This window comes from Myripristis murdjan, chromosome 20 (assembly GCF_902150065.1).
Source record: "Myripristis murdjan chromosome 20, fMyrMur1.1, whole genome shotgun sequence".
Classification (NCBI taxonomy): domain Eukaryota; kingdom Metazoa; phylum Chordata; class Actinopteri; order Holocentriformes; family Holocentridae; genus Myripristis; species Myripristis murdjan.
In genome coordinates this window covers 10,437,996-10,454,239 of record NC_043999.1, presented here as the reverse complement: position 1 = coordinate 10,454,239, position 16,244 = coordinate 10,437,996, and the positions used below count along the sequence as shown (strand labels likewise).

The 16,244-nt window shown below is 44.3% G+C and overlaps 1 protein-coding gene across 6 annotated transcripts in view; it reads right to left on the bottom strand.

Annotated features, from left to right (window-relative positions):
- The window catches only part of asap1b (ArfGAP with SH3 domain, ankyrin repeat and PH domain 1b), a 56,002-nt gene that overhangs the window by 37,832 nt on the left and 1,926 nt on the right, over positions 1-16,244 (bottom strand). For all 6 annotated transcript variants that reach the window (XM_030079178.1, XM_030079174.1, XM_030079172.1 and 3 more), the window contains exon 2: positions 599-671. In XM_030079178.1, the coding sequence (XP_029935038.1) occupies positions 599-671 (73 nt within the window). The remainder of the gene's footprint in view (positions 1-598; positions 672-16,244) is intronic.

Sequence of the window (16,244 nt, the reverse complement as noted above, 5' to 3'; positions counted from 1 at the left end):
AGTGACTGTTTGACAGACAATCCAGCCAATCAAAATGTTGCTGCTGGAATTGAGCAAAGTGGAAACGGCAGAAGACACGAGATGAAAATGATCCCGCTTTATTCATGTGCTCAAGTATTTTGTACGGGCCTATGTGCCAGTCTTTTCCCTAAATCGAGTGTTCAAAACACTGCGGGGAAAAAGATCAACTGTCTGGTCTGCAAGGAGCTGACGGAGCTTTTTGAGGATAAACATCTGAAGAGTCAAGTTAGAGGGAGGACACTTTCAAAAGTATACAGTGGAAAATTACCGACGATACACCCCACAACGAGGAACAAAACAAACTCAGGTGTTGGGTTCTGGGACAGCCTGGATACACACACACACACACACACACACACACACACACACACACACACACACAGCATCATCCGTCCTACAAAGGCAATGTTCCAGACAAGAAAGCAATCATCATCATTATTACAGATATTTAAAAAAATATATAAATCCCAACGTCTTTGCTCCAAGAATTTTTTTTTTTTTTTTTTTTTTTTTTTTTTTGGGTACCCATCTGCTAAGCACATTGAGTCTCGACACATTTAGAAACAGACTCTCTCACCTTGTCCTGAACTGTAGATAGCCTTGACTGATTTCTTCACCTTCTGCAAGGAGGTTCGGTCCTGGTCCAACGCCTGAAAAAAAAAAAAAAGACAAGGAGAGGATGTGGTAAAATTTTTATAGTGGATTCATACTGTAATTTAAACTTTCATATCAAAAAGACAATTAAGATCTTTTACAGAAATGCTTCATCCTGGGTTTTAGTGGTACAGCAGCACATCTGAGGACCTTAAATACAACATTATCTCTTATGCACTTCAAGGCATGCTTTCAAACCTAATGTAAATACAGTGCTCAGAGAACAGCACTTGACCTGAATGTGGCATGATAATTATTTCAAACACAGCTTTTGTGTTCTCTAATAGTATCTCCATGAAATATGTAATACATGGGATTCTATCAGTTTTATCTCTTAAATTAGTTGCGATGACCCATTTTCATGCCGGGAAAGAAAAAAACAACACTGCCACAGATTCAGCGTTCATGAGAGTTATCTGGTTCAAGTCCTTGGATTTTAAGTATCAAAAGCACCAGGGAGTTAAAATAATGACAAATGCAAACAGAAAACACCTCACAGAGGCCATACATCACCGTGCTGATGTCTACGCATTTAACATTAGAGAAAATCCTGCACGGCTACAGTATTTAAGATAAATGCATGAAGCTCAAGTACCAGCTGTGCTGTAACACCAGTGTCTTTTCAATTCATTAAGCTACAATTCCCCAGCAGACGCACACGCACACGCTGGAAAACTGCGCTCACGGCTTGAAAAATGTAAATACAAGGAAAATTCATCATCTGGTCTTACTGTTCAGAGATAAAATAACAACTACAATTTCACATACATCACATCTGTCCTAATCTCCTACATGATACGGAGATTCTGGCGCAGAGGCTGAAGTTTCTGGGTGTGACGTTTTGACATGGTCCCGTTTCAAAATCCACATAAGATCCATTTTTAAACTGCAACACCTATGGGGCCTGATCCTGGAACCGACCAGGAATGAAACTGGGTCTCAGATCCAAAATAATCCCGCACCCCCAACATCTACAAATAAATCCTACAGTAAACACGGAGCACCGCACCACTACACTACTACACCTATCCTGCTGGTATTAATATATATAAAAAAATAAAAAATATATATACATTGAGTCTGATGTGCCATCACTTATCAGTCCAAACATATGCCTTAATCTTGTGAGAAGACCCAGGAGTGTTCAAACACAGCAGCCTCCATAATTAAGTTTCCAGCAGTTATTTACAGGTCATATTTCCCCGATTACAATCTCTAACCACAGTGTGATAAAAATCAAAGGCAGATGTAGGTTTACTGGGAGAACTGGCCTGTTTACTCCGGTGCTACAGGACCTTCTGAGCTGCTTACAGTGCGAGTACAACGCTGATGTCATGCGTTTATCGCTGCTGAGGGCCAAGCAACTCGGAGACTGTTTCTCTGCACATAACACAACACCCACACGGAGATAATCTTACTGTCATACTGTGTGACATCTCCCAACGTTCAAACCGTATTTTCTCCCTGTCAGCCGCAGAAGGAAAGGCTGAGATAATTGAGGATCATTTTGCTCAAGTGCACTCACGGAAGAAAAAAAAGCGCACGCAAGCACTCGCGCACACCTCCGGTACCTATGTTGGCTCCATAATTGTAAATGTGAGCCTTTATGAGCCAATATGGGTGGGTTTTAAAATGATTTACTCTGAGGGCGGCAAAGTGGATGCAAATTCATGACAGGGCTGCTAATGTACAAACATTTCATATTCCACCCATTTTAACCACGGGGATTGAAACCATAACCCTGCCATGTTCACTTATAATAGATGATAAACACCAGCAAAAACACATTACATCAAGGCCTGCCAGTTAAGACTGCAGGCACGCACAACACAGCGCTAATTAAATTTCACGACATAATTAAGCCGTCCTAGGCCTCCCCTGGACAGTTTTACATGGCTCTTCCCCAATTATGGCAGCAGTAGTGTGTCGCCGCAGGGCCCGTTCTGCCAGGGCCAAGCCCTTTGATCCCCCTCACATGGGAACTGGGTCTGCTGCCCAGTACCCCCCCATGCTGCCTCATTACTTAGCCCTCTGTGTGCTTTGCAAAATAGGGTCCCAAAAGTGTATATTTTCAATATGGCATGCCTGAAGAAAGGCTAATGTTGTCAATTTGTGTCTGGTAAATAAACTGATTTGTCTTGCTTTGCCACAGGCGGTGCTCACCATGTGCTTTTATCAAGATAAATTCAGGGGAAAAAATCAGCATACAACTGATCTTCTCTGAGAAGCTATGGATTATAAGTGAAATATTAATTTTCTCAGCAGACTCCAAAACACACTTAATGTAAAGTGCGATGTCCTGCTGGTTAAGGAGCTTGCGCTATAACAAGTGTCAAATTACACAACCAAAACCAACACGCGGTCGACGTCTTACTTCCTGTCAGAGTGTTGTTAAGCAACACGCCGAACCCCACCCTGCTCGCTCCAGAGCCGCGGCTGAACGCCTCCAACGCAGATGACGTGATTACTCAGAGGTTGTCCCTCTGTGCGCTGATTAAGGAGAGGAGGACAAAGCAGAGGCTGAGCAGGCAGATTGACCCTTGTAGCGCTCATGTTGAGAGCAGCTGGCACAGCCACCCAAAAGTCACCCATAATCCTCTCTGTCTGTGTGCTCTGAATTAAATATTTCGGCTTTAATGTGGACAAGCTTTTACAGATTTGCCGTCTTAACCGTTTAAGCACTTTTAGGCCATTTTTTTGGATTTTTTTTTTTTTTATTATTACATTATCTGTGAATTACCACTTTATGCGTTTAGTTGTTTATCTTACTCCTAAATTAATCTGTGTAAATGTAAAAAAGCATATGCTGCCCTGAATCAGTAAAATCCAATTTGTTCAGAGCAATTTATTATGTCATAAGAAAGACTGTGTCAAGCACTTTTGGATGGTGAATGTTCATAGATTGATGTCTGACTTGGAGGGATGTTTTGTTGTGGCTGTGGGCGCCATGCCTTTCAGGCCCTTGAATGAAACTGCGCCGTCTTGGCACTCGGTCTCGACAAACCCCTGGCAACCAGCAAGTATGCATCCAAAATCTGCTCGCCGAAAGCCCGAAAACTATTCAATATAGTCAAGGCTTTGTTCTGATCTGCCAAACAACCAATGGCAAGCTCCAACACAACCTAGTGGGATTAGTGACTGGGACAATGCCTAAACATCTGTGGTTACTTGTCTCTCCACCCAGGCGAGAGCGAAGCGATGCACGAGTGTGTTTTATTTTGCATCGTCTAGAAAAAGAAGCAAAGCCATTGTACATTTTGTGGCGCTGTGCTGTTCCCCTGAGAAATGTATCGCTCAAAAGGCCGTTTGTGCTGTGAAACTCAACATGTTGGTGCCAGAATGTGCTTCAGTGGACGCCTGAGTCTGTCCTTATATAGATGGAGCCAGCGAGGTCAAGGGCCAGCTGAGGGAGGTGAAGGGCGGTGGCTGCTCACTGTGGCAACACATAACCAGCATGTCGAAAGGAGCACGAACACCGGAGGCAGAAACTGACTAGAATCGGGGTAAAAAGGCCCTTCAAAGTTAAAGAATTGCCCTTGATATGAAAAGTGAGGGCTCAAAGCTTCCCATTTTTACACACTTTATCCTGTTTTTGAGTCAAATATTCACTTATGAAAGCAACTACTGTCCCCTGTGGGCCACCATAGGTGATCTGTGAGAGCCTATTATTGGAGAATTCTTTCCTGTGCGTTCTGGGTGAGAAAAAAAAATGGATTTTTTGATCAGAAAACAACCGAGCGCGCAGCCTGAAGCGGTAAAAAATGTTGGTCCCACGCAGCGAGCAGCAGGGCAGACGAGCATGCAGCGGTTTTGTGTGCTGGAGCCACACAAAGCGCCGCGAACAGAAAATAAAACAACCAACAAAGTACAAGACTCAATAAACAAGGGGGAAAGATGAGACTGGCTCGGGGCTGGGGGGGGGCGGGTATCTTCCTCTGTGACTCCTGCTGTATGTTGCCATTTACGATTTAAAATAAAACAAATGCTGATGATGTAAATTTAGTGTTTGCTTCCCAACATGCGATGCAAATATGCAATTTCACAGTTAAACAAATCAGCCTTGAAAGGAACACAATCAATCAGAGGGGTGGAAAATACCCAACGAAAAAAAGGTGCTTTCTTCTGATCATGTTGAGCTCACACACATACACACACACACACTCTCTCTCTCTCTTTAATAATGTAAAACAAATCTTAATGGTGCAAACTGAGTGTTTATATGCCAATATGCAGTGTAAATATGTTATTTCATACTTAATAAACACTAAAGGATCAAAATATCTCAAAAATTCATATGAGGATCTTTATATTTGGGTTTTTTTTTTGTTTGTTTGTTTTTTTTTTTTGGTTATTGATACGGTGTGATTTTAATTATTGCTTGTTTTTATTGTTGTTATTTTTCCATGGACCCCGGGAAAGTCAGCAACCACTTTCTGGGAGACACTGGGATCCAACTAAAGAATAAATAAAACACACACATGCCCACACACACACACACACACACACACCGTCCAGCTCAGCAGGTCAGCAGTCCTGAGGAAGCTGAAGGGATACTGGTGGTCAAAGCGGCTGGGCATGAGTGACTGGAGGCTGTCTCAGCTCGGCGCTTCCTGCCCCAGGCCTTATCCTCCCTCAGCAGCCCCGCTGTTTCCCCTGCAGCCGTCCTTTCACAGGAAGCAGGAAGCAGCCAGGCTCGTCAGCGCTCTGTCCCGGGTCAGCAGCGCTCCGTCTAATGACACTCACTGCTCTCCGCTGACAGATGAAAAAACACACTCTGGCTGTCTGGGCGAGCGTCTCCCTTGATTCGCTGATCCAACTTGCACCATTCACGCCGTGTCATTTTCACAGCACGTTAGTCGCCGTTCTCGTTTCCTCCCCAAAAAACTCGCCCTCCCCGGCTCCCTGACCCAGTCTCTCCTCCGGCTACCTCACGCCACGGCTCAACATTCTTCATCGCAGATAGATTGTGGGAAGCTCAACCGGCTTCTGTGTTTGTAATCTGCATGCTGAGACTCAGCTGTGCCACTGTGGCAGATTTCAGCCTTGGCCCAGAGACTCAAGCAGAAGAGAGTGCTTGAGCAGACACCGGAGTGCTGTGTGTGTGAAGTTCTCAGAATTGCTAAATCGATAATTATTTCCTCGAAGAAGTGAGCAGGAAAGGGCACAATTATCACCGAGTGTCCCTGGAGCCAAGATGCAGCCAAAAAAACGCATCAGCAGTGTCATTTTTCTGTCTATTTAGTAAGAAAAGCAACTGAGCAAATTATTAGAGTTCTTGACACTATCCATGCGTCTTAATTTTGCCGGACAAAACTTTCTTCTCCTCGTTTACCCTCTTTTCTCAGATTTAGGTGACAACAAGGCAAGTGCATTATGATGGAAAATGCACAACGAAAACATTCACAATGTATATGTTCATGTATCACAGGGCAATACAGTCCGTAATCCAGAGGCAACAACAAAACTAATGTTTCTAAAAGCAGCTTAAATGCTGTAATTTAGCTAATCCAGAATTAGCCCTGCGCCCTGTTCTGTCTACCAGCTCCAAACATGCTCATTAAGAGAAGTCAGTCAGTTTGTCATTCTGCGAGCCTTTTCTCAGTGTATGTGGCACGACTCGAGCAGGAAGGGTGGGGAGCCGTTTTCATTGGCAGGAAACAAAGTGGACATCCCTTTCTCTGGGCCTGCAGCCGGCGAGGCCTTCAGCGCTCCGACTGGAATGGGAAAAATGAGAGGATGTAACGTTTCCAAAAAGCAGCTGAGGTCAGATGGCCTATCTCTCCCACACTGTACTGAGACGGAGCGCTCGGCTGCCAGCGGTTTTTGGCTGTGGTTTTGGTTAAAGAGGTGCATCGGAAGAACCACGTGACCTGCTTATCTGAAACGGCAACTACAATCCAAGCATCGTGTGGGACCAATTTTTTTTTTTTTAAAGCCTCATATTTAATGGAGATCCCAAACATCTATGAGCAAGGCCTCTTTGTGAATGGATTCAACTCAAACAAGTAGCCACAGAGACACAGATGGTTAAAGTGTGCAATGAGGAAGACTTTTACTGCCCCAAAGCACAAACTGAGCATAATATATCTGTGGGACATTGATAGGGTTGTTGATCAATACCAATAATTCAGTGACAAATTTTTTTTTTTGCCCACTGACATTTCAAGATATTACTGATCTCCTCCTCCCAGCCACATTTGCAACTGATAAACAATGAATGAATCAGCACACAACTCATTTCAGCTACAACTCTTCAAAAGGCTCCTTCTCAAGCCAAAAAAGCAACAATCATAATAGTAGTAATATGCGCCAATATCACTTTTTTAATGCTGATACCAGTACTAAACTTAAGGTACTGGCTAACACTGAGCTTCCTTTCCATAAACAAGCCTGAGCCATTAGTTTGGCGTGACTGGACAGTATAATTGGGATAAAATCCTCCTTTTTCCCCAATATTTGAGAAGTATAGGCTTCCCTGTGCCAAAAATATAGAAATGAAGACACTTTTGTTGTTTCCGACATGTTATTCAAGGCTTTTCGTATCGCACATTAATCTTTGGTACATTCTCTGACACCAATACTCCATTTAGCTTGGTATCTCTGCTTCACTAATTACATTATCTCGTCACTAATCATTTCTGTTGAACGTCTGCTGTAATCAAATAGCTTCCTTTGTCTTCGTTGTGAAAATGTGACTTTATTATTTGCGTCGATTAAAAGCCACCGCAAGGAGAGCCGAAGACCCGCCGGTGTCGTTACAATTCCTCGGTCACCGAGAGAGGTCGATGAAAGTCATTGATTACTTAATTCGCCTGTAATTGTCTTGCTCTATCCTCCTATCATTGTCGGAGCTGGCAAGGCCGAGAGGAACATCTGCCAAGTTGGGCTGGCTCGGCTGTAATGAGCGCGGCGAGGCCGTGCGGTGGACAAAGCCAGCTTCCTGTGCAGCGAGGACACCGGTTCTTTGCAGCGGGTCTTGAGAGATTCGGCGCGCAAGACTGCCAGGCTCGAGCTCGCGCGTTGCCAGCGCACAGCCGAGCCATGCATGCACTAAGTGTTGCATTCACACATCGTTTAGTGGCTTCCCCCTGCGAGGCTTCCTCTCACTCGACCCATCGCTTGTTTTGAGCATGTGCATGTTTTTCACACTCACACCCACACCCACACACACACCACTGCATCAAACTGTGTGAATACCTCACATCAGACAAAGCATACCTTTATCTGTATAGTGTTTACCAGTCAGGAAGTATTTATTCATGTGGAGCAGCTGCTGAATTATTCTGAGACGTTTCTATTAATAGTGAACCACAGGAGGAGAGTGGGAGAGCCTCAAACCTGATGATTAAGAATGATACCGAGTAACCTCCTCATGCTGCGCTCTATTTTGGTGGGAAAGGAGCACGGAGGTGATTTATTTGCGGGACAAATCTGAAGCTCACACCTGACAAAAACGCGACTATCGACTGACAGACGGGGAGTTAAACAAAGACGTTTGTGCGCAGATTCTTGTGAAATTCACGCCTGCACATCCACCATCTCTCACATCACCGAGAGGCCCTCTAGTAGTATTAACACGCAAACCGCAGCCATGCAAACCCACATCAACCCAGAATAACTTATCAATGACAGGGTTTCAAGACACAGAGGTCACAGGAGTTTTTTTTTCTGCTTTTATCTGGATGTTTGATATGTCAACGCATTCTGGGTCATACTTGAAAAACCGGTGTTGTCACTCTGTTAATCGATAACTGTGACAGCAAAAGCATTATTGATTGTATTGACATAACCTCTAGCTCAATGCAATTTTGATTATAGTCATTAAATAGCCACCACCCACTCGTAGTCTCTGTAAAGAAAATGTATTCATCATTTGTAAAATAGTAAGAGAGAAATACTATGCGATATGACATAGCAGAAGTCCAAGGCCAGCACCGTGTAGGCCGAGCAAAGAAAAACTTCAGCTAAATAAACTCCTCCAACAAGTCTGCATTTATCACTAATCTCTCCCTTATCATTGATCAGCTGATAAGCCTGCCAGCTCCGCTTCCTACCCACCAACCACCCACGATGCAAATCTAAAGGAACGCGGCCGAAGAATGCGCTCCCTTGATAAATATGCACAATCAGAGGCAACGCTATTATATTTTTTTCTTTCTGTTCTCGAGTCTCGGAGTAACGTTCCGCTCTGCACCGCGTGGTCATGAGTCCTCGGCCAAAGTCACAGGCCTGGATCCTGCCCAGAGCTTTACAGCATTCCTTGAAGTTTTCTGCGGACGGGTCTCGGATTTCACAGTTTATGGGAGTCCGCTGGGTGAGAGGACTGCTATTCCAAAACCACAGGTGTATCCATTCCCAGCAGCCTTTGGGATATTCTCACACTCGAGCAACGGGACATATAGAGAGGAGCAGAAACGGGCCCACATGAGCTGTCCAACAAAAGCTTCAACCACGTTCAGCACGTAGACTCGGCTCTTATTTCCCCAATTTCCGCATCGAAAACTTTCAGTATGCGCCGGTGGCAGTCATTTTGGTCGCTGTCGATATGATGTTTGCGGAAGGATGTGATGTAGCTCTTTTCGCTGACATTAAAAGGCAGCGGGATGAGAGGCAAACAACTTTCCGGTGAGCTTAAATGACCTCTGCAGGCACTTTGCTGCTCTGAGAAAGCTAGCATGCCCTGCCCTTGCAGGTTCCTCTGCACTTACAATGAAAAAAGCTTTGCCAGCGTACACACAAACACACACGCAGACAAGGTCCAGGGCCAAACACCATCAAAGCTCGTAGACAAAGATGCACTGTTTACCCCTCGGGCCGAGACGGCACGCATCACTGGACAGCGCTGTCTCTTGGTTCTGCGGGGCAGTCCTTGAGGAAAACGGCGTTACCGCTCCGCCGATACAACGACAGGAGACAAAAACCTCAGCCTCGCAAAATAAGGGATGAAAAGCAGGTCTGCGGTTCTTTTGTTTCAAATGAGGTGCAGGCACAGGCCAGATCAAGTAAAGGGTACCGCTAAAAGTCGGCACCTTGAACAGGAAAAAAACATCACTTTCAGATTATTACAAAAAACAGACACTCGTGTTGTATCTTGCATTTCTGGGCCTGCTTGTTTTGTTGTGTATTTTTCTTATTACCGTTGTGGACAACAGGCTCAAAGCAAATGATGTTACATCATGTCTAGACAGCTCTGGTGTTGCTACAATGGAGCCGCATAGGAGGAAAAAATGTCAGGTTGTGGTATTAGGCCTGCAGAATCAAAGAGCAGGAGCTTCTCTCTTGACTCATTTTGCCCCAATTTCTCCACCAGCAGCAGCCTCAATAGACTTTAATGCAATGCAACCACAAACCATGTGATGGGAGTGAGGGCCAGAACTCCCACTTTTTACCGACTGCTGAAATGTGCTCTCTTGCTCTTATCACACACCAGCCATCACTATCGCTCTCTCTAACTGCAGGTGAAACCCAAAGCACAAATGCATCAAGCCTGCACCCCCTTCTCTGGCTGCTGCTGAAAGGCATTCTGGGAAATGGAGGACATCTGCAGCTGCAGTAGAAACAGACAAAGCAGGTTCAGGGACAAAAAAAAAGTGACTTACACAAACTTACTCCTCGAATGCATTAAAAAAATCACATTATTGATGATAACCGTATGAGTATCCACAGATGGATTTTTCCTTTAACGCCCCCTTTCCAAACACTGTTGCGAAACCTCCAGGCCGCAGTCTAATTTGTGCTCCGTCTCTCCCAGCAGGAGGTGAGGCAGCGTGTTCTGCTGCTTGTTTGTTGGTTTGTTTGCCGGCAAAATCTGATTTTCGGTCTGTGGGCCACAGCTGTTGGCCTACCTTCCCGCCACAGCTGCACTTCGTATATCATCAAGGGCTATTAGCAGAGAGCGGATTAGCTCCTGACCAGGCTTAGCTCCGGCACTGGGGGGGTTTTCGGCCTCGATCCCCGGCTCTTTCCCTGATTTAGCCGAGGAAGGAAGAGTAGGGGGTTTCGCGTCGCCGTGGGGCTTTCCTCACAGGGATGGATGGTGTTAAACCCATGGCCAGGCTCCCATCAGCCGTAATTCCCTAATGGAGCACTATAATGAGCCATCAACGCGGCGATCAAATGTGACGTGCTTACATGACGCTTTAGGATGCCTCAGGCTTCCACAGACGTACAGCAGTGATCATGGAAGGGCGAGCCTGTTTTCAAGCCGTGTTTACGGACACATTTTAAAACAACAGCTAATCTGTTGCATGTTGCGTGTGCTTTTAAAAGATATTCATGACATTTTCTGATCATCAAATGGCTGTTTTGATACTCTCAACCAATGACTGAGGAAAAACAATAAAGCTTTATCTGCTGACCAGTGCATGAAAACTATTTTGTAGTGCTGAAATATTTGATAAACAAGTAAACAAATGCACATCTACTGTGGTCACTGTGTTTCCGTTGTTTAAATTGTTGATATTTTTTATTTTTTATATTTTCTACACTCCTTGGTTATATTGTTTATACTGCTTGCTTGCTATTTATTGTCTGTTTTTACTGATGCTTCGTATTTTTGCTATCCACTTTGCGGCTGCAATGCTGGAAATTTCCCCACTGCAGGACTAATAAAGGAATATGTTATCTTAAACCAACAGAAAATTAGATTTTAAAAAATTCAGTCATTGTTAAGGCATTTATCAAGTAAAAATCCCAAACATCTGCTGATTACAGCATCACTACGATGATGAGATTTTCTTACTTGTCTTTGTTTCATATCATTATAAAATTAATATCTGTTTGTTTGTTGCTGGTCAGAATAAAGAAACTATTTGAAGACATCACTTTGGGCTGTGCTAACGTTTGTGACACTTTACAAACTAGACGAGTAATCAGTTGATTTAGAAAATAAATACATTAATCAACAATGGAAGTAGTCATTAGTTGTAGCCCTACATTGGCTGCTCTGGTGTCATGTATTTCCTCCCAAGGAAAAACTCCTTGTGCACACAGGAAGTGGTGTGTTTTATGTTTCCAGTTTGTTTGGAATAAATAGAGGAAGAAATGGGTATGTTAGTGTGAGCATACAATGAAAAGCTCACAACCTCCAAACTCGAAAACTTCATTCACAGATCATCCAAGGACGCCGCAGCATCGAACACACACTGTTTGACTGGCAGGTGACCTCTGGGAAGTGCGGCGCGAAAAACACCACGGCGATGACGACTTGGCAACAGGAACGTCGCCACAATAAAATAAAATAAAAACAAGCATCCTATTGACTGGCGCTTTAATGCAGTTTAGCTGTAAGGAGAGAAGATGCGATGTGTGAAACGGTGCCAAGAGAGGCAGAATGCCTCCATTCACTCACGCCGGATGATTCACTGACTTTGGTGACACAAGATACAGATTCTGAATAAATAGCCATAACCTCATTAATAATTAAATCTGACACAGCTGTCCTCCTGAGCTGCAGAACCAACAGTCCTCAATAACCAGCGCTCACTTTGTTATGTAAAGCCAAGTGTGATGAAACCTGTCCTGTTCTTTTGAATAATAAATTGCTTTTGCTTTCTGTTGATGGGAAAAAATGTAAAAATGCTCCAAAATATCAAGTCAAGCCAAATCAAGCAAAGAAAATGGGAAAAGACCAAATCAACTTTAGCCAGGCAATATCTCTGAGTGAACATCTAAATAATAAATCAATACACTCTAATATCCAGCAATCGATGAAATATTCTCATCGTGTTGACTGTAATATTTAAAAAATCCTGAGAAAATGCATAGTTAATGACATATTGAGCTACAACACAATAAAACAGAATTATTTTGGTGACTATCTTCAGATCTACACTCCTCTGGCAGATGGACACAGATGGTACACATACTAACTGATTGAAATGCATCCAATGTTAATTAAGTAAATAACTGAGTACATTTCCTTTAAAGGCAAAAAAAAAAAAAAAAAAAAAAAAAAAAAGCTTTGACACGCAAACTGAAAATGTCCCCCACTTAAAGAAGACTTCCTGCTTATTTCATGTGACACTCAGATGGTCTGCAGCCTGAAAGTGGTCGAAAAACAAAATTTCTTCTCTCAGGCAGGGGGACCAAATGGATACCATAAAAGAAAAAAGGGGAAAAAAAACATGAATTATCTGTTAACTGTGAGGATGTTATTACAAATGACTGCTTTCTGCTTGTGGACTGGACGGTGCATGTGACTGGGTTGAGGGCTCACATGACAATGTGTCATCCAGGCTCTGCCCCGAGGTGCTGTGGCCTTGAAGCTGCTACAATTAACAAAGAGAGCGTGCCTTCCTGTCCACTTTCATTTCGGCCCCAGCAAATCAAAAGCACTTGTTTTCACCCAAAAGAAAAACATTAAAAACCCCTACAATTTCAAAATGAGTTTCCAAAATTAAATCATTAACACAGAAACAGCCTTAGCAGCTCTCGCAAAAACAATTTATGTGCTTTGACACGTTCACAGAATCTTTTTATTTCTTAGAAGTGATGAACTGTCACGGTTGTGATTTTCTTTTAAAATCACTAGGCTGTGTTTGTAATAAAACTCTTCATTCGGCGAAATTTCCCCCCAGTGCAAGATAAAATCAAACTTTTGAACACGTGTGAGCTGAAACGCAGTGAAACTGAGAGGATTTGTTAACTGTTATATAAAAGTTTTAAAAAAGGGGGGAAAAAAGGGCCTATGCCTATTAGGTCAAGCCCAGCCACGCTTGAATAGAATGACTGTGAAAAGACAACATTTTCTCTGGTCCGGCCCATGTGATGTGGTGTGAGAGGCATGCTCAAAGGAATGCCAATGCAGTGAGGGTTTCCCTTGTGTTGCTGCTATGGCTCTCTGTGGTTTAGGAAAGCAAACCCAGTGACGCAGAGTACCATCTGTAGGGCAGAGGGAGAGGCGATCCACGCCTCACGGGGGAATAACAAGTACCTGAGTCTGACCAGGCACATCAGCTCAGCCTGAGAAAAGTAACACGGTCCTGGGAGTAATAATCTGTGACGTTTCCATGTCAACAAATGTCCGTCACTGGTTGCTAAAACACCATGGTGATTCGTTTTGTTTCCAGCTCATGAAAACTTTTTTTTCCACCGCCGCCGTCTGGTGCAGTCGGTCATTTCCCAGGAAAAAAAAAAAAATCCGCCGCACTCACAGGAAGTGATGTGTGTCACGTTTCCGGCAGCTGCAACAGTGTCTTGTTTGGGATAAACAGAAGAAGAGCCGGGTGGGAGGGAGGGAGGCATGGGCAGCGGCAGCCACCAAAGGAGTGCCACCTAGGGGTGTAATGCCCCCCCATCCTCGCCCCTTTCCCGGTTCTGTTTGTACCTCAGTTTTTAGACCACAGTTTGATTTGGATCAGGCTTTTTGCTTGAAAAATGGAACTGACTCAGAATTCAATTCATTCTTTCTTTACCGTTTAATCATCCACCAACAATTCAACGCACAAAGAAAAGGCTTTTGCCGCTGTTCTGTAAAGGGTGTGCGATGGAAAAGTCAAGTTATTACGACTAACATTACTATTAATCAAAAGCAGAGCTGAGCGTCATACATTATGGAGGCTCTCGCTCAGAATCAAAGTTTTCAGGTGAAGTTCAAAATGGTTGCACACCTCCAGAAACCTCCAGAAACTAAATCCACCAAATATCAAGGGGGGAGAAAAAAGACCTCAAAGTACCGCCCACAGTGTTTGATTGACAGGTGATGTCTAGGAAGTGCAGTGCAGAAACAGAATTGAGTGAAAGAAAGGTGCTGCAAAAATTAAAAATGCCAGAATATTGCGTATTAGCACTTTGAGGTTTCCTCCGTCCCAAGGTTCCCCATTACACTCTTCTAAGTCATAGGAGTGTCAAATATAGGAGAGTGACACACACACACCACCATCACCATCACCATCACCACAAGCTTCCCTATCTGGCCCACACATTACCACCACGTCACCTCCTGTGCTGTAGGCAGACAAGCCAGCGAGCCGGAGATGATATTTTTAGCCATATCTCTTATCTTTCAATCTCCCCCTGCGTATTGTTTTCCATTTTTCACGCCTGCACTGGTCCAAATATAAACAGTAAACATCTCAGCGCGCTCTGCGGCCGGGACAGGAATAAAAGCAAAGAGGGGGAAAGAACAGGCAGGCAGGGCTGGGAGGTGGAAGGTGGCGAGCCATGAACACCTTTGCGGCATTATTCATTGATCAATAATTGATGCGAGGCGCTGAATTAAGACGATCTGATGTTGCGACACCCTCCACCCCCCTCTTTCTCTCTCTCTCTCTCTCTCTCTCTGTATGCATCTCGAGATGACTCAGTGGAAGCACGCAGAGAATGACAACTCTCCTGTGGGTCAGCTCTCCCCCTCAGGTTACAGCATTAAATATTCACCCTGTACCTTTGCATAATTTACCTTGTCAACACGGCGAGGAAATGACTGGGAGAAACAGAGAGACGCAGGACAAACGCTTTTAACTTTTTTTTTTGGGTGGGGGGGCGGGATAGAAACGCGGAGCTCAGCAGAAATCCAAACTGCTTTAAACAAACTCCTCTTCGGGGCAAAAGTGACGCTGAGGCAATTTTTATTTCTCTGCAGCGAGCCATACTGCATGTATAATGCAAGAAAATCCCGGCTGGAGTACAAGACTAGCTGAGGGATCAAAGAGTATTTCAGAAACCGTATTTTAACAGTAGCCATGGCGATAGCTTGTGTGTTTGCTGCTCTTCACAGAGTCAGTGTGATTGCCACAGCCAGCATCCACATGGGTGTATCCCACTTTTGGTTAGCAGAAAGGCATTCTGCTGATGATGAGCCAGCCTAAACGTTTCATAATCCTGGACTGTGGGGCATCTTGTCTTTGTTTAAACACTGAAGAGTGTGTTGCTGGTCTTTGTTGCCAGTATAATGGTCGTCCTTGTCATGTGATCTCTGCAAAAATTCCAGAGTGGCTACTGAAGCCCAGCGCACATGGCGGCCTTTCCAACAGATGTTTTTCGTTTGTGCTGCAGTCTCTGAGTTGGGAGGCACGGAGCCAGCGAGGTGATTCATGATGCGAGCCTTTCCTTGTTACACTGAACGGACAAAAATGTGCTCTGTGTCGAGGATAAACACGGCCCCTGCTCTTGTTTTTCCGCCGAATTTTCAATAATTAAGCTGCAATCAACGCCTCGCAGGCCCGAGATTGGAAATAAATGACAGACAGATAGCACAAGGCTCTGTGGTGGCTGCTGGTGTGCTGGAGAGAGAGGCTTTGTGCATGATGTGACTCACAATAACGAGGCATCTCTGCTTACTGTCTGGTCATTTGCTCAGTGCTTACATCTGCTGAGACATCCTGTGTTTATGAGCCACCAATACACACATCACACCGTCACTCTTGCATTTACATTTTTGCCCGTTTGGCTGACACTCCTCACCGGAGCGACTTGCAAAAACGTGCACACGGCGGAGGAAGAGGAAATTTGTGAATCATCTCCAGCAGGCCTTCCTCCTCCTTGACTGCCATTTCTGGACAACAGCTCAATGCCTCTCTGTCATACGGCACATATGATGACGGATGTCGTGTTAACATGAAGCCCAC